The sequence below is a fragment of the Cylas formicarius genome, unplaced genomic scaffold (assembly GCF_029955315.1).
Source record: "Cylas formicarius isolate icCylForm1 unplaced genomic scaffold, icCylForm1.1 PGA_scaffold_6__28_contigs__length_40554024, whole genome shotgun sequence".
NCBI lineage: Eukaryota > Metazoa > Arthropoda > Insecta > Coleoptera > Brentidae > Cylas > Cylas formicarius.
The window spans coordinates 15261115-15286836 of record NW_026844347.1 but is presented as its reverse complement, the minus strand read 5'-3'; the positions used below and the strand labels follow the sequence as shown (position 1 = coordinate 15286836).

The 25722-nt window shown below is 34.6% G+C and overlaps 1 protein-coding gene across 5 annotated transcripts in view; it reads right to left on the bottom strand.

Annotated features, from left to right (window-relative positions):
* LOC132702782 (histone acetyltransferase KAT7) overlaps window positions 1-25722 on the bottom strand; it is a 120637-nt gene that overhangs the window by 78135 nt on the left and 16780 nt on the right. Inside the window, exon 7 of one of the 5 annotated variants that reach the window (XM_060671554.1) lies at window positions 4977-5152. The exons of the other annotated variants lie outside the window; for them this stretch is intronic. Coding sequence (XP_060527537.1) covers window positions 5057-5152 — 96 coding nt within the window. The 3' untranslated portion in view covers window positions 4977-5056. Of the gene's footprint in view, window positions 1-4976; window positions 5153-25722 lie in introns of those variants that run through there. 5 annotated transcript variants of the gene reach the window in all.

Genomic DNA, 25722 nt, shown 5'->3' with positions numbered 1-25722 from the left:
TTCTGTTTTGATACTACAAGTATAGGGCTTGCATATTCTGATCGACTTTCACGAATTATACCTGCACTTAAAAGGTCATTAACTACTGTTTTAACTTGAAGTATTTCTTGATATGCCAACCTACGAGGTCAATACGCCACTGGATTGATGTCCTTTAAGCTTATTGGCATTTCACCAGTCATAGTCTGGTCGGGAGTTTTATTTTTGTAAAACAATAAAAGACTTGCTATTCGTAATTTCAAGTCCTCTTTTAGGTCAGGTTGATTAATCACAACCTTATCCACACTTTCTAAAGTCATTGCGTTTCAGATATTGTGCAGGTTATGATGTAATTCAAGCCCAAAATTGTTTTCCTTTCGATTCGTAAACATGGTCGACTGATGACATCCCATCCTATAATTAGGTCAAAGTGTGGTTAAATTACAAACACCGATAGCATAAACAATTTGGATCCCAAATCCCGAGAAAGCAAGGACCCTATCGATCGTTTTGAATATCGCATTTGATGTTTTAGCTACAGAATGCTTTATAATAGATTCATCGGCACCACTATCAATCAAATAAGAAAAAGAGAGAGCACCATTTTTACACAATAATGTCACTGTTGGTGTTGCGTTCAAATGGCGTGATTTTTTTTTTATAAAAATGTATTTTTGGGTTTCCCATTTTTATACCAACAATCGCTTTCAACGTGGCCAATTTTCTTACAGTGGTTGCAAGTTGGAACTTTGAATCTCTTCTCAAACTACGTTTGGTGCCTCGTGTTTATTGCGATAAGTATCACGATGGTATAATTCGCGGCCACAATTAAAACATGATCCTTTTAAAATCTTCTTGGATATTTCATGGCTTACCTCTCGTTTTTCCCCAAAACGGATTTTTCTTTTAGGAATGTCATCGATTTCCAAAATACGTTTTTCACTTCGTCTTGCAACATATTCGCTTAGTAATGTCAAAACCTCACGATCGGATGGCGATAGTTGTAGATGGAGCGAGATATGCACTTCTGCGTGATCTAAACCATATGCAACCATACTTGCTTCACAAAAAAAGGATAATTTTTCATAAAACCTTTTTATACTTGAAGTTTCTGATTGCCATAATCACATAAAGAATCAAAATCACGACTTCGCATGGTGGCAGGTTTAAATGATCGAGCCCCGGGTATTTCTTTATCAGAAAACGCAGTAATGAGGTCAGCACAAAATTTTTCCCAAGTTCGGAGGATCGGCCGCCATTCGCAGCAGTATCGATAGCCTCGCCTTCTTTAGCAATCATTAAATTATCACTGACGTTTAATTCGTCTTTTAATTTCGTAGCGTTTTCTAACTACTCATGTTAGTTTGAATGCTGATGTTAACGCTTGAGTACTTGATTAAACTGCTACGGGAAGGTTGGGCGTTAGCGTTTTCTGTAAATGTGACTATAATATCATCGCCATCTTTGTTTGTTCCTCCAACTCAGCAATTTGTTGTTGTTGGGCAGCTATTCAACTAATTAAAGTTTCTTGCCACTGTACTGTCCCTGTTGAAAGTTCATGAATAGACTCGACAGTAGGTGACACATTATCTCCGTTCGAATGTGTTGCAAGATTCAGCGCGGCACCGTTTGTGCAATTGTCTGCCGCAATTTTTCACAATAATTCGTATTGCTTTTGCGACACTGGACACGGAACTATCCCACTTCTGATGTTAACTTAAGATTGCTAATTGTTATTTAATATTGGTATTTAATATTAATAAAGTTCGTTCTTCTGTTCATTGTTTAATCTTAAAAAAATATCTTAACATATTCGTTTATTATCAACACCCTGTAGCATCTAATTCAAGTTGCGTTGCATATACCTATTACGTCATCTTCGAAAAAGGCTAATATCATTTAGAAAATAATGGCGCTATCGTAAGTTTTTTCGAAGTGTAAAAACTAGTATTTTTTAGAAAAATTAAACTATGGGAAATACTATTAGGTTTAGGCATGTATTATTAATAATAAAAAAGTCGAAAAATTTCAAAATGAATGAAACCACCCCGTATACTTAAAAATAATTTTAACCTGTGCATCCTCAGAATCTTTGAAACCAATAAGATGAATTTTACTCTATCGTTGACCCGTTTATTAGGCACCACGACCTTATTTCAGGAACTAGAAGAGATTGATCAAAAAGTTTAATACAAAAGTAGCTTCAGTTCATTTTGACTTTTCATTTAATATATTTTCATGTGAACAGGCGTGGCTCGTTTCATCGTGACCACTACTATGTTTTTATTTCTGTATATTAATACTGATTTGAAAGAGAAGTTCAACAATGGAGAAGAACATAGGGTTTAAACGAAACATTTCGGAATTATCAATGTTCATCTTCATTATTAGCCCAATATTAAGACTGACTTATCTAATGTATTTTAATTGTGTTTAAAACTCCCATTGCGCATGAAAAAAGATATTCTAATACTTGAAATTTAAAAGAAAAAAAATCAATTTCCATAAATCGCGCATCATCAGTTTTCTCTTTTTTTATTAAATGTAAACCTCCATAGCATGCTATGTCTAGATAATCCAATCAAATACGAATTCAAGGATATATAACATGAGAAGTCTACAAAATACTGTTTCTGAATTATGAGGACCAAATCTTCAATACACACAACATTAACAATAACTATTTTTTTGGTATGGAAAAGAGAATTTATATTGTAGAATGCAATTTATTAAGTAATAAACGTGCGACTGGAGTGTGGTATAATTCAAATGAAAGTCACTATAGTTAAAATGTGTTTAAACGTTCTGGTCAAGTTACATAGAGTGGGCTTACTTAGACTCCCAAGGCAATTGTGCGGTTAAATTGTCTGATTTGTGAAGTGGTGAAAATCTTAGTCCACGCATTTTGCCCAATCTTCTTATTAAATACAAAGAAATTTGCTTCCACATAACCAGGATTCTAGCTAACTTAGACTGTAGGCCACGAACTGTTTAGATGTTCTGTTTATATCTAGGTTAGAACTATCTTGTTTGAGAATGTTTGAGTTTTTTATGGAAAAACTTATTAATCAATATTGTTTTTTGCCTTCTTATTGCTTTCACAAATCAGGTTAAACTTTTATTAAAATTATTATTAACATCTTGTTCTATTTTATCTATTTTCTGTTCGGTAGGCGTTCCGTTAAAATGAACTAAGCATTACCCTTTAGTGATCCTTGTTGAAGCAATACTTGTATTTCCTTACAAACCCTAATAAAATTGAAATATTGAGCTGCGCTACAAAATCATAATTATTTTACAACTTTAAACACTCTGTCTCCTTAAAAGAAAGCATTGTCGACCTATGTTTATATGCACTTTGTAACTTTTTTCGTTGATTTATAGAGTACTGTCGCCTATTTTCTCGGGATAAACTTTCTATACTTCTTTCACAGGATTCCTTGTAAAAGGCGGGACCACCCACCCCGTGCGGAGGTCAATTTGTCGTCCATTATCAATCGCTGTCGCGAACGGTAAATGTGAATGTACGTACCTACTTATGTATTGGAGAAATAATAGAACGATGCGAAACCGGAACGAATAACTTTGATGGACGATCGCGACGAACGCTTTACGTGACGGGATTAAAACATATTTTAAACACAATGAAATCGATTCGTTTCATTTCCAGAATTTTAGGCCCGGTTGTACAGTCTCGGTTCGAGCTACAGTTCTACTTAACTACACTCACCGATGAACTGGATTCAAAAATACATTTCCGTTGAACGAGAGATTTATAGGCTCAGCTCTACTAAACCCAGTTCGAGGAAAAACAATTATATTGTATTGTTCTGTCAAAAATCAGATCGTTTATTGTTGTTTTGTTGGTTATATTCCGATTTTTATGTTTTAGCGAGAAACTGTTTTGTATCCCAAAATGAAGCCGCTTCGCGCTTCCTTGTTCTAGCCTAGAGGAATGCATTGTTTTTCTATCGTGCTCCTGCATGGAACGTTCACAAAATCGATATAATTTTATTGTGCATCCACCCTGTATCGCCGAACTTCAAACTCACGACAAATTTAGATAAACAAAAAAAATTGTACAAGTAATAACAATTTTCAATGATATTTTTCCAAGATTCTCGCGCATCCTGATTGATAGACAAAACCTAAAATTGTCTCTCTCGATACAATTTACGATATTGCTTAAACCAAATTATCCCATGTTTTATAGTTTATGGCTAATAATATGCCCACAAAATCGGCAATTTTCAGGGACTTTTTGATTTTTTGCTATAATCGGCACACCCTGTACATAATTGAAAAAAATTCGGAATTTTCTAACCCGACTTATAAAATTTATCAAATGACTCCACATTTCTCAAAAATATTATTTTTTTGATAATATATTACCACTTTTTTTCGGTCTCAATAATGATATTTTTCCTGCATAATTTTGACTGAAAATTTTGCATCTTGAACAAGAGAAATTTTTGTTGATAGGGGGCGTTTTTGGGCTTGATTTCCAAGAAGTCCAAATAATAATTTCATTCCTAGATAAAACTAGAGCAAACACCAACAGATCTTCATTCTTCAGTGGTAGTCAGAATAACAAGTTATAGAGAAGCCTGAGACAGACTAACCAGCAGTCATCAGTTTTCAAAAAGAATTTAAGGCACAGTAACATATTATCAACAAGTAAAGTGATTCTGATTTAAATTTTGTACCCAATTTACAGTTAATGAAATTTTTGCTTTAGTTGTTCTACTCAGTTTAATGCATTATAATGAATATTTTTTATTGCTTTCATCTTCTTCTTTGCAATTTTTCAAGATGGTGATCCTCTCAAATCAAGTAATATAAAAATTCCTTGAAAAGAAGCCTGTTATGTCCGACGCCATTGTGCAAATAAAAAATAAATATTATTATGCTATTAAAAAATGAAGCATATATATTTATTTAATTTATTATTGTGTTTATAAGCAACAATGTATTATATTATTTTCAATAAAGGCCCTATGTATTTATTCATTTATATTTTTACATTGTATTCATTCTCCAATGTGCCACTATATCTTCTGGGAACTTAAAAACGAGTTCATAAAACACTATAAAATGCTATTATAATTAAAGGTAAGTTGTAGTTGTGGCATAAACCACAATCTTGTCTACAAAACCAGTCTGGAGTGTGCATCTGGAAAAAAATATTTCTTATTAGGACATCTTCTTTTTGGACTGTTTAATGCGAGCTTACACTTATAAAAAATCCCGAGCATTTTTGGAAAAGTAATTTTTCATTATTTACATTTGAATAAAGATTGCAATAAAATATAGCTAAATTATTGTGTGAATTGATACTAGTATTTAAAGCCCGGTAGGCACAATGCAAATGCTACATGTATTTTTAGCATTTAACAATTGCTGTTAAATATTTTAATGGGGATTTTTTTGGGATAGCCACCATGCAATTTTTGCTAGCAAAATGTTTTTTGAATTTTGAGACAATAAACGACATATTTTAGAGTTTGGTAACGTCAATTCTGTTACATTTAGGGCTAATTGTTTTATACCAGTTTTTAATTTTCTTAGTCACATTTTCCAATACCTACAGGTTTTTAACGAAATTATCCATTGGTACTTTTCATAATTATGTATTTGGGGGGCGAAACTTTCTGCAATTACTTGTGCTTGTTGAAATTTTTTTTCCATTTAGATATTTCCAGTGCGATATCTAGTACCTCAACGTTATATTTACACTTCTGTAGTCACATTTTGTGAATTCGATTTTATTACATTTTCAATAGAGGTTAAACCAATAAGTTTATAAAAACAAACTGTTTGTGCCGATTTACGGGCACAAATTCGGGAAAAATTAGCTGGTATCGTGTCGATAGCGCTAAAAAAACCAAAACGCTTAAATACTTACAGAATTATACTAAGGACCCCAATCCGTGTGCTGAAATTCAGCATAATATTAACTCCTGGACTAATTTTTATAAGAACGCTTTCTAAACCTTAATTCCTTTTTTAACATTAACATTAACGACCTGCCAGCGGCCATGTTGGTTGCTGGAAAACGCAAGGCCTTATAGGTCGAACATCAGAAAATACAATTAGAGCTACCATTGATTAAAAACGAAATTCTCAAAATTTTGTTACACGAGTCCCTGTACTATTAGTTATTTTTGGACGAGACTTGGATATTTTGTAAAGAAAAAGCTGGCAAGACGATTCTCTACAAACAATTTGGAAAAAATATGGTGGAGTTCGTTACATAATTTTACACACTGGCTCTAAAAATGGCTTTGTAGAGTATGCAAGACTTTTTTTTTAAATTGGACTGCCAGTCAGAAGACTACCGTAATTCAATGAAAACTGAAATAATTCTTTTTTATGGGAAATCATATACAGAGTTTACAGTTATGCTTTGAGAAGAAGAAGTTGTGCATTTTTTTTTTACTTTAAAATTTGGTTCAGTCAACAGCTATTGCCCAATCTTAGTAAACCTTCATTAATAATAATCTACAATGTGTCGCATCACTTTGGACTTACTGAGCCAATACCTAATCAAAGTTGGAGAGTGGCTACAAAAAAAAGCTTATTATATTTAGGCCAAGTTTAATGAAAGACCAGGTGTTAGTAAAGCAACCCTTGTCAAAAAACCTGCACTGTAGCAAAACTACATAAGTGGATATCAAAACTGTTGCTATTCTTTAACTAGAAACCACATAGCTACTAGATATGCTGTGATAAAAATGGGGCGTTCGATAAAAAACGTTACACACCGGGTCGCAATACATTTTTATTAGAACACTCGCATTACCATGAGCAAACTAAACAAATGTTTATCCGTTTAAATGTAATGCAGGACTGGGGTGGCGGTCGTCACGAATGGCGGCGGTGTTTCTTTGATGCGGTCGGTATTTTTTACATCCTCCCCCGGCGAGCCAGCCTTCACAATAATCTGGGTTTCTGCATCTTATGGTGAGCATTTCCAAATTGCAAACCAAATACGCCAGAATTTTGTCAAGGACAGCTCTCTTTTTTTTCCATTCAGATAACATTTTATTGCGGCTAATTTCCCTTGATTTCGGATCCCACGTTGAACCATTTTCTTGGCTTCTATTCAAAAATTTAGGTGATAAAATGGATAGATTTCTTGAATCTTCATTAATGTAAGTCAATGGTCGAGATTTTAGAGTTTACTTCCGCCAAAATTGTTTGAAGCTCTTTTTAATTTAAAATAGCTTTTCCCAAAGTTAATTTTAAAGCGTTCTTCGCTGTTCGTACAAGACGTTCCCAAAATCCGCTCTTGCTGCAATGAATCGCCACTCGATGCGGTGTTTGCTGGCGAAATTCTGCACGTTTTCAGTAATAATAATTTTAGATAACTGATTAAGTTCTAAGGAAGTACGCTTGAACGTTTTGGCATTATCCGAATATATTATATCAGGTACACCTCGCCTAGCAATGAACCTTCTCCTCCTCTCGCAAAATCTATGCCAGTGACTTTAAATGGATTTGCATCCTTATTCTTTCTTTGGGTAGAGGGGCAAAAGGTTCCCTGTCACTTTTTGCCTTAAGTCGCTTACATTTAAAACACTTTCTCATCAAACTTCTGATTCTTTGCCGAACAATCCTATAATTTTCAGCGTTTTGCAATTCACCTACGCTACGGTTAGAAATCCTGTGACTGGGTCACAATTTTTCCTTGCGTTATTCAGAAACCTTGTCTAAATCGCTGAAACAGTCCAGTGGAAAAATTGGTTCTATCTTCTCAATTGGATCCGTATAACTCACAAAGTAACTGGATATTTCCAACGTTTCAGAGGAATTAAAATATTCAGCTTCAGTCCATTTATCTTCTTCTGACAACCATGATAGTCAATGAAGCCATGTCGTTGAGTCCACCAAAGCCCTGCTGATATACCTCTTGTTAGTAGATCAGCGGGATTTTCCTTGCCAGGACAATAGGTCCACCTTCCTTAGCTTATTGCTTGTATTTCATTTATTCAATTTTTTACATACGGCTTCCATCGTTGAGCTTGACCTCTTATCCATTATAAGGAAATCTTTAAATCTGACCATAACCTCGTGGTTTTCACTTTTATGTGTACATTTTCCATTATGTAAGTCTGCAGCCTTGCTGCACACAATGCTGCGGTTGAATTCTGAATTTTGAAATTAAAACGGCAATGCCCTGAAAATAATTCATTTCACCATACGCCCGTACCAATCTGCGGTTAATCCAAGATCGTGCTATTGTCGAAGCCGTATTATAAAGTTTTCGTAAAGAAAAAGTGTCTCTATCGTGGTTTACGACAGCCACCGACAAGAGTCTTTGAATGTAAGAGTAAACTATGGGCTCCGAGTTCCCAAATTCGGCTTTTAACAAATCAATCACGTCGTTATAAAAACAGTGGCTCGCTGTTAACCCGGCGATCGTCAACGCGGCATTTCCAGTTAATAGAGATTTCAAATAAGTAAATTTATCACTATCCGAGTAATTTTTTGAATGAATTGCGACGTTATACTGCTTCCAAAATGCAGGCCAGTGTTCAATAACCCCGTTGAACTTGATCAAGTCTAATTTGGGTAACCTTACCTCGATTTTCCGTTCGTTTGATTGAAAAGTGTTACCGTCATTTAGATTTATGCTGTCCGGCGGCAACTGCAAATCACTTTGTCCGACTGACCCTTGAAAATTCCCTTGCTGAAAACGTTGCTCTAATCTTGCGATTGTCGCGACGGCAGCATCCTCATATTCTAATTATTTTTCACACTCACCTTCAATTTCATCCTCCTTAAATGTCGAAGCCAATTTGTTGCTTATCTCACGCAAATTTGCTTTTACGTCGTTCAAGCGGACCACTAACACTGGCATTTCCGTTAAATTTGGTTCGTTCGTTTCCAGAAAACTTTTTGATTGATTTATTAATTTCGTTAACTGAGTCCTATACGTTTTTCTTAGCGTTAATTTTTTGCACTGTTCTAAACAAAAATCTCCCGGGTTTCGGCACCAAAATGTTAAAAATGGGGCGTTCGATAAAAAACGTTACACACCGGTTCGTAATAAATTTCTATTAGAACACTCGTGTTACCATGAGCAAACTAAACAAATGTTCATTCGTCTAAGTGTAATTTGATGCGGTCGACAGTACAGAAATTCATGAAACAATTATATAAATTTTTTTTGAGAAGATCCATTCAACGTGCGCCTGCGCGAGATTTAAAATTTCGATTTTAACCAATGGCAGCTCTAATGACAAATTCTGACGTAGGAACCATAACACCTATCAGCTTTCAATAAACAACATGGCCGCGGACAGATCGTCGATGTTTGGATGTGGCATTTTGAAGGCAGTATTTCTTCAAATCATGTGGAAATCCTATTAAATTTTCAGGCAAAAAAGGAGTTAAGAGTTTTTGAATTTTTGAGCTCCAAGCCCTGTAGATATGATGCAATTTCTAGATGTATTTTTTTATGTAATCTATTTTTTTTGTAAATCGGTGCAAAGCGTTAGTTTTCATAAACTCACAGGTTTAACCTCCACTGAAATAACTTTGAGATGATAGATATCGCACATTAAACATCTAAGTGAAAAAATGTTCAAGAAACACCTCCTATAGACAGTAATTGACAAGGGTTATTTCTTAAGCTTATTCTAGTAAAAAATCAAATTGGTTTCTTGTATTTCCTGTAATTCTAAAAAATGTAGGGAATTCTGTTTAGTAAATATTTGTGTAAGTTTATTTCCAGTTTGTTAAATGTCAAAGATATAGGCATCACTTAAGATCCTAGGTATTAGGTTCTTTTATTTGCCACATTTGCTATGCGTATTGCGTAAATGAACAAGCACAAATTACACAATATTGTGAGTTGTTGTCGGTTGGAGCGTGACGCATGCGCAAAAGATCCATCCATACCTTCTCTACGAAAATATTATAGCTACCTGGGGGGCATCAATTTTTACCGTAGTAGGGCCACTAATTGGTTCTATAAATTCTTACTGGTCATTCATTAATATTATTGAACCCAGTTTCACAATTATTTTTGATTAGGCATATTGCAGCATTTTCTTGGACAACATTTTAGGTTCTATGGGGTTGTTGTCTGAATTCGCAGATAAGTTTGGTTAAAATTATTTTTTAGAATATATGTGGTTTCCTCCTATTATTTTAAAATTCATTTAATTGTGTAGAAAAGTTTATTGTGGAAGGTTTTGTGGTACGTCGCACTAAAAACATTCTAATTATCTGAGTGGCATGTATATATTATGAATTGATGATTATGAATAAAATTATGATCTAAAAATATTTTACAGTAAGAAAAGAAAGGTACTAGGTTTTTTGGATAAGTTCTTAAATATTATATTGATAATTTCAATTTATACACTTGGTTTTTTATAAGCAGTTAACCTCGGTTATTTGCACAGATCTCGTAAGTAAGAAACCGTTCTCGATGCGTATGGGCTTGCCTGACTGGACTGGCTTTGAGGAGTTCACAAGCATATAAGTAAAGATCAGCGATGGGTTGGAATATAGAAAGGACAACATAGGCGAATATATAGGTTAAAAGACAATTAAAATTTAGATACGCATTATCAGATTTGATAGAAACTAACTTCCAAAAATTTGTATACACTTGTCAAATTTGAAATTTGGATCATTCTAATTCGTAAAACTAATGGATATATCTGTTATCATTTTAGTTAGCCGTTGTGCACCCAATTATAACTAATTACGTCATTTTAGCAAATGAAGTGGTCATTGATTGTTTGAAACGCATAAACTTTAAAGCAATTAGTGCCAAAAATTGGGCCCAGACTAAAAGTATGATCAAGGATTCCGGAATATCATGTCTATTGAAGTCAGCTGTGTCAGGTACCAGCATACTAATGTGGGAAAGGTAAAAATACAATTACGTGAGTTGTAAATAGTGACGGGTTGCTACCGTTGATATACACTTGTTTGTGCTTACCTACTAAATATTTGATTTATTAAAATCATATAAATATTTGAAGAAATGTTTTTGCTTACAGTTTAAAAACTGGTATTAGGTTTTTTTAAGATCATAAATTTATATTTGTGGATTTTGGACCGGAAGTAAACTGTAGCATTTCAACTACAATCAACCAGGAACATAAACGATAAATTATTTATTGAGTCTTATGAAGCCAACACTACACTACAAACAGAAACACTGTATGCAATGCCCTATACGCAAAAAGCCACCTTGGGTTTATATTACAGTCGAGCCTGCGGGTGTTATTCGATACGAATAAAAAATTATAACTGGAGGATAATACTTTTTGTTGTCTTTAAAGGGTTAGTTCAGAAATATTTAGCTTATTTCGTATAAATAAATTCAGCTGCGTTTTTTTCAGTAAAATAAATCCTTAAATTAAATTGATTTTTACATTTTTTAGATTTTTGGACTGTCGAGGCCTAATAGAATCCCCGGGAGAGGGAAAATTGATAAAGGCTAACTACGGAGAAGGCAGAGAGTTTTTACGGAAGAAATTAGTGGCATAAATAATCAGAAATGAACTTCAACACAATGACAAAAAAAGATACTTCTATATACTTTCTTTTTAGATACTTTTGTAATAATGAATGATAATAAAAAATATATATATATTTAATTCTTTTATTTTAATTTATTAAGATTTGATATGTGATACCACTATTTAAATTTACTACACAGTAAAATCTATTTACTTGGTACAAATTACAAAAAGTTTGTACTTAGTAAAATGTCTTTAGTACTTTCTGGGATACAGTGTGAACTGTGAAAAATGTTCAATTATATTTGCCATTTGTCATGACATTTTGCAGAGCAGTAACCTTTCCCAATTTGAATTGTGTTTCGAAATAATCGACAAAACAGATATAGACATTTTTTATAAACTATCCTATATATCCCTGAGAATTTGGCAATCCCATAAATTCATCAATATTATCAATATATCAAATAAATTGTTATCGTGTCTATTTCTATTTGTTTTTGTAGAGAATGCCTCTACAATTATTGTGTTTTTCCTTACAAGTTTTTTGTCAGTCTATACTTTCGCAAAGAATCGATTTCACCTATTTTGCGAAAATAAAAAATGCAGGTCCGTATTTTCGGTACACATAATAAAAACTTAATAGTGGGGAAGAAAAAGGTCAATTTGGGACATCCCGGTCGCAATCCAATAAACCTTAACCTGAATTATATCACGAGTCATCCCTACACCCATAGGAAGAAGGTGCCCAGCTAGATTTAGCAGCGTCAGCTTTTAATCACATTAAACTGTTGTTTCGCTTATTTGTTAGTCAATTGAATACGCTATTGCGATAAACTATTAATTTTTGTAGTTTGGATAAATAAAGTTTTTAAAAATCGACTTTCGGTTTCCTGTTATTAAAGTCATGAATAAAGTGACGTCATGAAAGTTTCCGTTTCTGACACACGTCGGTAATAGCTCTAAAGTCGCCGTCGGCGGCGGCAGGATGTAAATTTGCACATTCATACCGTACACACAACGCAAACCGGCAATTTTCCTCAAGACGCATCACGAACGGTATATATTTCGAGACTTATTATTAAACGGGAGGCTAATACACGAATATGTATGCCCTTCAATGGATTTACTACGAGCGATAAAGTCCACAAGGCGTGCCGAATTGGATAACGAAGTGGTTCCTATTAGTCTATGTGAACGAGATTCCGCAACACGATAACGTACACGAAGCAATTTGACGAACGGATGCCATTACCACGTTAGTAAATTCATTTAAGACCGCTAATAAATAATCTGCGCACCGCACTGTATACAATAATTTCGAATGAGGATAGAAGGTCACGGCGTGTATGGGGCTGCTCTGTATACAGCAATTGGAAAAACTGATGTGACGCTCCACGGATAGCGGATAGCTCGTTCGACTGAGAGATCGTAAGAAATAATAAATAATATAATAAAAATAATAAAATAGAAATAGAAACCCGGAGAGGCGGGTTCTGATGGCGAGCGAGGCGACATTAAAAGAATGCAAAACACAGTGCTTAAAACAAATGAATAATCTAATCACTTAATTGATTAATAAAGTAAATCAGCGACCCGCCAAATCAACTACAAAATAGCATATTAAAAATAAACCATCGGATCTATTTAAAATCCGACCTAACCAGCGGTTTTATAAAATACGAAAGTGGGTTTCCATGGGTCCACAATATTACGAATGACGGAATGACAGAATTATTACACCGCCATACTGACTAGTGCACGTCCTCGGGCACCTAGTGGTCATCTAGACCTCGAAAGCTTTATCTGCACTCGTCCATCCTGGCTAACCAAGAAAAATAAAAACGCGATGCAATTCTTCGTTATTGTTATCATTATCATTAACCAATATATAAAAACTTTTACTAGGAAACCAAAATCAATTTACTTGCAAGTTGCAATGTAATATCATTTGGCAAATCTATGAAAGCATCAGCTATCAATGCGGTTCCACCACAATGATCCAGTAAAACACTGTTTACTGGAATATTTATCCACCTTTGGCGACACACGCCCCTTCAATAACGCAATGCTTGTCGGTATAATCACCTTCGGTGACACACGCCTCTTCAACCAACCAACGCTTATCGAAACAATCACCTTGGGCAACACATGCCCCTACACCAACGCAATGTTTATCTGGATAACCACCTTCGGTGGCACACGCCCCTCCAATGAAGCAATGAACTCCGAAGACACACGCCTCATCTGATATATTTACTTTCATGTAAACCTAACCAGCCAACAACACATCTCCAGTAAGACTCCTCTTATTGGATAAACCAAACTAGGCAACACTATGCCTCTAGCTTTGGCGATATACGCCCGTGCAATAACGCCTCTACACTAATGCAACGGTTATCGGGATTACACCTACGGTGACACACGCCTCTCGAATAAAGAAATGCTCATCGGCGACACATGCCACATGTGGTCCTACCATATACCTGTATATCTGTAATTATAACCGAGTTTATTCTCATCATGTTGGAGGAACAGGAACCAACGGCCTCCAGTCCCGAGCAGACCTTAAGTGGTCAGGAGGTGAGAAGAATCTCCCAGTTCCGACTAGATAAGAAGATCAAAATGGCAACCTGGAATGTGCGAACATTGTTTGCAGCTGGGAAACTCAACAACTTGATATAGGAAATGGAGAAAATGAAAGTCAGTCTACTGGGAGCCAACGAGGTACGATGGCCAAATACAAGAGTGATAGAGAGATACCATGGTCATGACGTAGACATCCTAATAGAAGAAAGCCTACAAAAATCGGTAAATGGTTTTGCCCCAGTTTCTAAAAGGGTTGCTGTTTTCTGACTTTCCGGATGACCGATAGACATTAACAACATAATTCAGGTATATGCTCCCACCTCAGAAAAACCTGAGAATGAAGTTGAACAATTTTACGGGCAGATGGAGCAGGCAATCAAGCTAACGAAATGCAATGAAATAAATATCAGAGACTTGAACGCAAATGTCGGCAAGAGTAGAGTTTTGTAGGTCACTGGGGTCTCGAAGAAAGCAACGACAGAGACGAAAGACTCATTCAATTCTAAGATGAGAACAATCTGGTCATTACAAATACTTGGTACAAACTCCTACCTAGAAGGTTATACACCTGAAAATCACCCCAAGACAATGAAAAAGTTGTTCGAAACCAAATAGATGTCATCACGATCAACCGCAAATTGATTCCGATCATAATCCTCTCTGTGCTGATATTAGACTGAGATTAACCAGGGCAAAAAAGAAAAGAAGCAGTAAGAGATTCGACCCCAGATTACTTAGGAAGAGAGACATAAGTTCAGAGTTCGAGCAACAACTTAACAGACAACTATCAAACATCAATGCCACAGACGATATCGAGGAATGCTGGGCTAACATCAAAAATGCGTTTGGCAACGCCAATAACCCATCTACTAAAACAGAACACCGTGATACGGAACGAGTGGATGAACGGGGAAATACTGGCACTAATGCAAAAGCGCAAACAATGTAAGATTTATAATGACGCAACTGGCTATCGACACTATCAGAGGAGAACTGACAATAAAATCAGAATTGCTAAGGAAAAGTGGCTTGCGGACCGATGTATCAAAGCCGAACACCTTAACCAAATCGGCGACAGCTTTCATCTTCACAAGAAAATAAAAGAGAAAAACCTGACAAGAAAACACCAATAACCGACATCCGAGATGAAGAAGATGAAATAATACTAGAGCCCAAAAAAGTGCTGGAAACATGGAAAACATACAACTAACCTTTCCTAACTTGTCATACGGCCCATAGCCTACCAAAAAATGATAAAGCTCCAGGACTAGACAACATGCTATCAGAAACCTTCCACCTCATAAACGACACCGGAAACATCCCCACAGACTGGCTTGGTTTCCCATTTGTAACCCTACCAAAACCAAAATCAAATAGCGCATGAAGATGTAAAGGCTATCGGCTCATTAGCTTAATGAATCATTTTTTAAAACTCATGCACACAAGACTCTACAGAAAGTGCGAAGAGGATTTTGATAATGTTAGACATGAACTCCTGGTAACATATCTTCAAGAACGACGGATGACCAAGATGTAAGACTGATATATTGGCACCAGACCGCTGAAATACGTCTTCAAAACAAAGGAAAAAAATAGAAAAAAATGCGTTACACCGAGTATTTATATGGAGTGTTCGAAGTTGTTTGTGAATCGCAAAATAAATAAATTTTAAAAAAAGCTATTAGTCTTAGTTATAGTGCATCTGAATTGTAGTGTGTTGGTTAGAGTTACGTAAAATACTTGGATTAACTAATTTATAAAAATAATATTAATAATAAAATGGAATGTTGTAAAATGCGGCCGAGGAAAAAACAAAGGTGTTTTAACTTGCGCCTTCGTGCTAATAGTGGCTGCAGTAGTGGCTATTAGTGGATTGAGTGGTGGCGATGAAAAGCTGCTACCAAATTAAGCGAGTCACTCCAGCGGTGAACAGCAAATAGTTTGGGTTAGTTTTCGCAATCGACGTAGACAGAAGACGGAAAAAAGTGTAAAAAAATGGAAAAACAAAAGAAAGTGAAGGAAAAGAAGCAATAACCCCTGTGGGTGTTGATTGGAGTTTACGTGTAAGTGTGAGAAGTATCAACAGATTGGCATAGACAACCGGGCAGAAAACAAATCCAAAAACATCAAGACATCGGCACGAAAATCTACTCGAAGAATCTTCGGCGTATGTCCCAACTCAGTAGCCTGGTATTTTCTACAAATTCATCAAAATTACATCGACCAATTTAATTATATGGTACGGAAACCAAAAATCGTCTCCCAGAATGGAGTTCTTTCACACGCAAAATATGGATGTTATCAAGGTAATCGTACATAATATTGGTAAGGAATAACGAATATCACAAGCACACTAAATGCCAAACCGACGGAGAACATTCTAACCTAAGAATCGTGAAAAATCTCCAAGGGCAAATTGATCTAACCGAGGTACAAATTTCAGCGTTAGGACAATATAACAAGGTAATCCTCGAACCTAACACTTCTAGAGTCGCAATGACTGGTAATATAACAATTTTTAGAAAGTGACAATACACAATACGCTAGTCTAACGAAGAAATGCGCTCTATGGGCAACATTCTTACAAGATCGAAGTTGAGTAAAAAACGATCTTCAAAGCGTCTAGAGATGACAGCACGCATATTTTAAAGAATGATCAAGAAATCGAGCAACTAAAACAGTCGGGACACAATCCTTATTCTAATACACGGCAAGGTTAAGAGTAATTTTGGGAAAAGAAATGATATGACGACGAAAACCTACCATAAATATATTATTTTCTTTATAAGTAGGTCACAGATTTGATTTGGCAAATTGGCACATTACACTGGAAGAAGCATACATTTGCAACACGCAGTCCAAACTGACATTAACCTCATAAAAAATATTAAATACAACGAAACCGCTGCAGTAAAATTTGCAACTTATGTCCCAGAGAGAGCAACAAAAGTTAGAGGGTGAAAATCGGAGGCGAGGTTATAAATAACACAAGATTTGTGGACCATGCCGCCATTTTGACAGTATAGTTCATTTAAAAACTCCATGGAAAAATATGCTACAGATGAGATGTTCACAATATGAATCTGCGATTTAGGGATAGACTACCAAATAGTTAAGCTTCTTTCTTAACAATCAACCAACAAATAATGTAGTTGTGGATAAAAAAATATCAATTTAAGAAATATCTATTCTGTTTACAAAACGGTCTAGGGCCGTGTAGGTTAACAAATTAATGTTTAAATACGTTGTCTAAACTTTGGTGAAAAGAAATTTTAGTTCCTTTATTAATAATAATTGGTCTCGAATGTTTGTGTAATCGGGTATGCCGCAGATATTACATTAGTTATCTACTCAAGGATGTTATTATCAATGTTTAGTGCATATTCGGACTTAAATTTGAAGTATCGCTACTACCTTTGTGCTCTGGGTTAAGTAGAACAACAGACTTCAGTTCTCCGAGATGTGAAGTCTTATACAACTTTTTTTTTATTTACTTTGTAAATTGATGATTCATTAATAAAGACCTTATTTATTAATGTATTTATTAAATTCACATTGTCAGAGCCAGCAATCTAGCAATCAATAGACCGTTATCCTGATTATCCACTGACCAGACTCCACAATTCCTGTGTAGCTCATTGCCTCTGGTTTGGTGACATCCAGAAAATGGAAACGCACTTTCGATAGGTCTTCACACTGACACTATGGCATTCAGTGTTTTCTTCCAGTCCCATTATGCTTAGATGCCTCTTAAGATGGCAGTGGCCCGTCTTTTGTGGTTTAACAGGTTTTCTGAAAATTTGGCAAATGGGCCTCTGACGAATTCCTTGCATTGCCGGGATTTTCTTACCATTCATTATGTTATGGCTGATTTTCTAACAGAAGGACGGAAGGGTTCCAGTTCATCATACAACTTGAGGAGCCTTTTCGCTACATCGTCGGCACTTTCGTTATCTTTGTGGCCTCCGTGCCCTGATACCCATGACACTTTATTCTGACTTGCTATATGGTTTATTGCCTTATGACAATCCAGAACTAATTTGGATGTTATTTTGCTGGATTGCATGGTGTTGCGATTAGCTATACGCATCATCATCAATCCACACTTCATCCAAACAAGTCGAGCATTTTAGTTTCAATAAAAAAAATGTTTCTTACGTGTTTTACTGCGTTACATATCAGCAGTAATGTTCAAAAGAGTGTAATTTTATTTTGCGATGTACTATTTTGTACAAATTGCATTGTGGCAATGAAACCATACCTTAAAGGCAATTTTTATTGAACTTTTGCTGTAGGAAAATTCTACATATACCGTGCGTTCAATTGGTCTTGATAACATTTTAATTGGCTGCAACTTTTTTGTTTTAGAGATATCGAGGTAAAGAAAAAAATAAAATGTAGGGTTAGTAGTCAAGTTTTTTCCAAGTGACGTATAAAACAAAACACTATCAAATTTTCTGACTTTTAAGCCTACATCATATTTTTTTAAATGGCACACTCGGTATATTATATATGTGTTTAATAGAATATGTTTTTTTTTTATATTTTAGTCCACTCGTTTTTGATAAATTGGCAAAAATAGGAAATTTTTATATAATTTCAAAGAGTGCCCTGACTAACAAATAAAAATATATGTTTATGTTTGACACATTAATAAACAACGTCGATGGTTGAATTATTGTCTAAGTGATTATTGTTAAAATGGTTTTTCCCGTGAAAGGAGTGATATGCTTCAAGTATACTTTCTGAATAATAAAAGTGCAACCGCAGCTCGTCGTCAGTGTATTAGACTTTATCCAGAGCGCCGAGCTCCTTCAAAACAGATATTTCCAAGGCTAACAAAGGAATTTGCAGAAGACGGTAACGCATTAAATGCTAAAAACGTATGCCTGAATCATAATGTTTTAAATGAAGAAAATAAGGCAAACATATTAGGATTCTATGACGCACATCCAGTTTCCTTTATTAGTAGAGTATATGAAGAGACAGGTATTTCTCGGAGATCAATCCACTCAGTTTTGAAATAATATAAATATAATGCATTTTAATTTCGTAAAACTCAAAAACTAAATGCAGAAAAACGTCAAAAGAGGATGCAGTTTTTTTTAATGTTCTTTCATCGCAAGAAAGGGTTGTAATAGACAAAATACGCGATATTGATCTTTAAATAATCCTAGACCAATAGACGAAATGAAAACCCAGGGTCCGATATTTTTAGATCAAAAGTTAACTGGCGATCATTACTTGCAAATTTTAGAGCACAAAAAGAATAATATATAGAAGATTTATCCCTAAATATATCAACGCTGATTATATAGCAGCAAGACGGTGCCCCACCTCACAATGTTGTCAAGTTAAAAATTTTCTTAAAATGGAATATCCCAAGGGTTGGATAGGGAACGGCGGAACTATGGATTGATCAGCCAACAGCCCCGACTTAACATTAATGATTTTTTTCTCTTGGGGACACATAAAAAATCACATGCACAGAACTATTTGCAATAATGTCGTGCAACTTCGGCAAAGGATTTCGAAGGCAGTCAGTTAAGGACAATCCGGAAACGTTACTAAATGCAAGACAACAAAAAACTTACATCCAATTAAAATGTTATTAAGATAAATTGAACACACGGTAAAGAAATTGGTTCTTCGAGATCTAGCGCAAAGCGCAATACATAGCTTTTATTGCCGCTTGACTGTCGGCATAGATCGCAATTGTCTTATTACACGAATCCTTTTCATTTCTAGTTATCTTGCGAAATATTCTATTATTTAGACGATACATATAAAATGTGGCTTTACCGACTAATACTTAGGATCCCTTGAACAACAAAAATTTCCAACGCAGAAGTTTCTCTAAAAGAAGACAAGGATTTATTCTGGTCAATACTGGCGTTTCGAACTTCCATTGTCTAAAAACGTTTATAACACGACGTTCTTATGGTAAGCACCAGACGATCGCTGACACCACACCACAACAAACCACAACACCTGTACGGCTTGTCAAAGGTCCATAAACCTAACACGCTGCCAATCAGTTCCAATTGCAAGTTCCAGAAATTCACCAAAAAGTGAGCTGGTTCGATTTCTGTTGCAGATAATCAATCATTTTGTTGAAATAATGAAGACAAGCATCTATTTTTAATTCCGTGGCATATAGATTTAACGTCATCTTCAAGTAACGCTAATGTTAAATATGAGGGGTATACTCTCAAAAATTTTTTGCAAGTCTCAAAAAATTATATTTTATATAGAAAAATTAAAATATTACAACAACTATTAGGATTAAATATGTATCATTAATTTAAAAAAGTGAAGAATTTTAAAAGAAATACGAAACAAAATTTCCATTTAAAAGATTTATATTTTATTTTTTGCGCCACCTTGTATACTTCAAAATAAATTTAAATTGTGCATCCTAACAATCTATAAAACTTTTGTTTCAAAAAGTGGCAACGAAAAAATGACCTTCAATTTTTTTCAGTCACGCAAGAAAAAAATTTTGTTCAAGAACATGACATGGTTATAACAAACACATGCTGTAAACTACACGAAAGGAGGCTATATACGTGGACCGCCCCAGGCCATAATGGTGGACACACAATAAGAAATCAAATCGCCGACATACATAAAAATAATCTTAAAAAACTCGTTCACTCAGTAAAGTGCAACGTTATGTCAATTACATATTTAAAAGGGCCATTTCGTTTAAAATATAAATTGAATAAAGTTAATATGATATCAGTTACTACAAAAGATGACCTTCGCGTTACATTTGATATGAAATTAACGTTCAATAAAAATATTATAAAAATAGTAAAAAATATTGGATTCTTAATTAGAAATGCAAAAAAAAAATCAAATCGGAAAGAAAATTCTTTATTACAATCCAGTGCAGCGAAACTCGATTATGCTAGCATAATTTGGATCCTTTCGTTTATACTAAATATATACAGATGAACGAGAAAATTCAAAAGAAATTCATTATCATTGTCAACTGTATTCTATAAAGAGAACCTGATACTGAAGTCAACAATGGCATAAAATGTTGCACACTGCACAAAAGAAGAACTCAGTCACTCTTTTTAACAATCTTAAAAAAATGACGCGTCGAGCCCTTTTCAGCCATATAGATTTGTTGGTGTCTGTGATTTGTTTATGTATTAGTAGGCCCTGCATATAGCTGGCAATGTCAGTTAAGGACATAACTTTTACTCTTTATTAAATTTGGTGTTCTGTCACACATAATTTTAGTGGCCAAACTAACCAAAATTACGAAAAGTATGAAGCGCTAAAGTGTCAAACGAAAACACAGAGGCAGACAAGCGAATATTCCGGACGTTAAAAAATAATTTACCCCATTACGGAAGTTTCAAAAGAGCAAGGCAAAATCAAAACCACTTATGAAAAACAGGAAATTGAATATAATAAACACAGTCACAATCACATTAATCCTGGAAAAGCAAGAAGGGACTGTTCAGGAATATTTAATACAATTCTTATGGCTGGAGCACAGTAAATCATCATGCTGTAGTGTACCAAAATCGGCAAGGTCACTTTGAATTTAATGTATGGCTAAATAGGAATTTTTCGAGGTAAATTTGTGAGACTTTATTTAAATGACTTTAATGTAAATCTGACAACGAATGGTTATATAAATATTTTGCAAACATGTGTTATTCCAGTTTTGGAAGACTTGCCATGAATTCCTGGACCTAACTCCTCTATTTTTTTTACGGGAGAAATTAAAGATAGAATTTTCTACTAACCAAAACTGATTTAGAGGAAGCTACTTGAGAAGCATGTGTCACATAGAGTTAGTGAATAGTTGCCATTCAGTAAGAAAAACGTGTACCTTAAAATATTTCAATATAATTAATGTAAAAGGTTAAATTTTAATAATTTGAATTCTAATATTTATTGTGTTTTGTATATTAGGTTAAAATAACTATAATTTTATTTTCTAAATAACCAAAAATATTTAAAATAAAATCTAAAATTAAAATGGAAATATAAAATGGTTATTAGGTTTCGTATTTTTCAATTAAATTATTTTGAATTGACCTTATCTTTTTCAATATTTATTGAATTATTTTAAAGGTTTTCGAGAGACGTCTTTTTGAATACATAATGCACGGCCTAGTAATATATAAACAGAAAATTCCCTATATTTTTCACAAATACCAACAAAACTATATGTCTGAAAATGGTTGGACTAGAGCATTCTTTTTAAATTATGGCTGCCACCTAAAATAAGAAACTTGTATTCATTTATGAGAAAACGGACGACTGTAGAAAAAATCTGCCCCCGCATTTGCCTTAAAAAATGCCCTAATAATGTTTTGGTAAGTTTCGGTTAATTTTGGTTGGTTTTTTCATTTTCCAAAGGATACAAAATTCAGAAACGCCCTATATCTCGGTTGGTAGTGAATATATCATACTGCGGTTTTTTCCCTAATCTCTAAAAAACTGTAAAATCAAACCCCAAAAACACCTCAACGTATAGGATTGAATGATGAAATTTTTTATTCTCGGTCGAAATCAGAAATGTCAATAAGTACACCCACGTTGTCTTGGAGATTATCAGCGCACCACATTTACTTTTCGGTTACTCCAATTTTGTTCAATAACATGTTGAAATGATTCATCCTATTCTGCATTAACATCGCGTTAACTGGTGGTAAACTATCTTGTATTTCACAGCTATTTTTTCAATTTTATATTTGTCATACTCATTTCTGTGTGGGTAGGAAGCATTCATTTCAACTATGATCGTCAAAGAAAAAGCAATGTTGAATTTCGGCTTGTTCCATGAGGTCACTGGATACCTAAATTTACAAGAATAATAGGAAGACTTATCAATAACAAGATTTTTTTCCATTGCTTGGTAAATTGGAAATTAGCGACTGCTCAAAACATTTCTCGAAATAATCGCAGTTTATTTCGTCATGACAACTCTCATCTAAATAGATCATATAACAATTTTGTTGGCGATATTTGTTGATCGACCTTAAAAATTGAACATAAAATAGAAGAAGAGTTTCATATTTAGGGGTGTTTTAATCCATTTTGACTGACTTGCTCATGCAGCTATTAATACTTCACTAAACCAATCCAATATACATTCAGCATTTATTACTTATTTATAGTCTTTCTAATCTTTGTATGACTATATTCATATGTATTTAAAATATTATCTGCATGACACATAGGTAACTTTTGAGCTAAACCGACTCTGGGACTGCTATACGATTATCAACAGCGCTGTGCCGCATTCTCTTATTTGAAATGCCTGCTACCCGCACTCTATTCTCAGTGTAACTTGGACTATAGCCTTCGACAATGCAACATTGAGTTCTCTATACTTAGATGTGCCAAATAAAACAGATTTTCAAGGCTGCAGGGACGTTATATTAAGATTTGCGACTTCAGTCGAAGTAATCGCAAATACGGTGGGCACCCGCCATATTTGCTAATAATACAATCGCACAAAAATGCGAAATATTAAATAAATATAACAAATTTTCAAGTAAAATGCCAATGGATTGCTCGGCCGCCCCATATGAAAATTCCTGTATTTTTCTTGTATACAGACCAAAAATGTCTAGTTATTATGAGGCTTTTTTGGATCTTTTCTTAAAGCGTTAGACTAAAATTCTAGAGGAATTTTCACATATTTTCTTGTGTTCTGATCTGAATATTGCTCGAATGCCTTGTAATTTTTTTAAAAAAAGATGAGGGTTGAGGGGGACGGGTTGAGGTTTGAGGGAGGGGGGTGAGGGTTGTAGGAAGAGGTGTTGCTAATATTTGTGGTGGACCAAATGACCTTGAGCGGACCAATTTTCGCTAATAGGAACCATAAATTTTCTTATGGGAATTTACATGTAAATCTAGATGGAATATAAGAGGACGAGCTCCTAGCAAAGCAATTTGTATTCGCGATGCTTCCAAAGATTATTTCAACGCATTTCCGGTTCAATTTGATGCGTTTCTTATGGGAATTTACATGTAAATCTAGATGGAATATAAGAGGACGAGCTCCTAGCAAAGCAATTTGTATTCGCGATGCTTCCAAAGATTATTTCAACGCATTTCCAGTTCAATTTGATGCGTTTGCTCAGCTATTTAACACTGATAACCGCATGTCTCTAGATATCTCCGTTCCCGAGATACAAACAACAATTCCTCTTTTCACCCCATCCAGGAGTTGAATCGGCTTTGTTCATGCCAAATTTCAACTTTCTACGATATAGGGAAGTAGATGTAATTTATCGTAGAAGATTTGACCAGAACATGGTTACATACATTTTTTGGTTCGTATTTGTCATTCGTATTTGCCCAGAAGGCCAGGAGCAATATTGTTTGACATCAAAATATTTTTTTTTGGTGCGGGTCAGATTGCATTCTTCTGCCACTTCTAATTACAATTTATCAAAAGCATAACGATTTCTACAGAATGGGCAAAAATGCAACAGTTCGTCTAGCAGTTAATTACGCACTTTTGCTTTTTTGCGTGTCCAAACGCGCAGCGACACTAGCGGCAATGATTAAGATTTTTATCGAGTTGCAAGTCGCGTCGCTTGACGATGAGACAAACGCTGCACTATATGTAGATGCCTATGCGACTCTGACATAACTTCAGTCGCGCCGCTCGCCACGGCCCTATGGTTGTACCCTAAAAACCCAAATGCGATGAGAAGACTAAGTCAAGAATTATACAAGGCGAACGAGGAAATGAAAAGCTCACGATAGAGAAAATCGGAGACAATTGGAAGAGGTGGTGGTGAGATGGTCTGACTAGAAAAAGGCATACTCACTTTCAGTAGAAAATTACCACCCTATCTCTTTACTAAATAGTTTCTAAAAATTTTGTGAACAATTTATTTGCTATAAAACAAGCCCGTTTCTAGAGAAAAAATTTGTTTTAACTGTTAGTCAGCATGGTTTTAGAGAGCGGGCTAGCAACGTCTAGAAGCCGTTTTGTGTGTCAAAGTAATATATATGGTTTATTAGTTATTTTAGAGAAAAATGTTAAATACAAATGTTATAGACTAAGACTAAAACCAACAATTTAAAATTATTTTTGAATATACAGGATAAATATGGTGAAAATCTAACTTATATATTTTTAAATGAATCACCCTGTATGTTATGGCACTAATAGATACTCCCTTTTATATTCAATCATCCAGCGTAGCATTATTGTTGTCTACACTGAGCGCTTTCGTTTTTTAATATTGTTCTTAGTATTTAAGTGTTTTTTTCTTATAACTATTAGCAATATTAATATTAAATTTTTAATATTATCTCAAGGCCAACATACCGATTAAATTGTTATTCCAAAGTTGCGTAGTTCATAATTTTATTATTGTTTAAATCTCAGTTTTAATAAGTATATGTATATGGAACGAATACTATTATTTGAAAGAATTATATTTAATTCGTCTCTGTAGACTGTTCACATTCAGGTAATATTCATTTTGTTCTCAATCTTTTGTGATATTTTCGCACTTTTTGAAAATTTTCAGCATTTTGTTCGCAAAAATGTGTATACCTCAAAAAATATTAATCTTAAGTATAGTAATTAATGGAAGTATAATATACAGGGTGTTCCATTTGAGTTTTGGTTAGTTTTTTTAGTTAGTTAGTTTGGTTAGGAAAATTACTA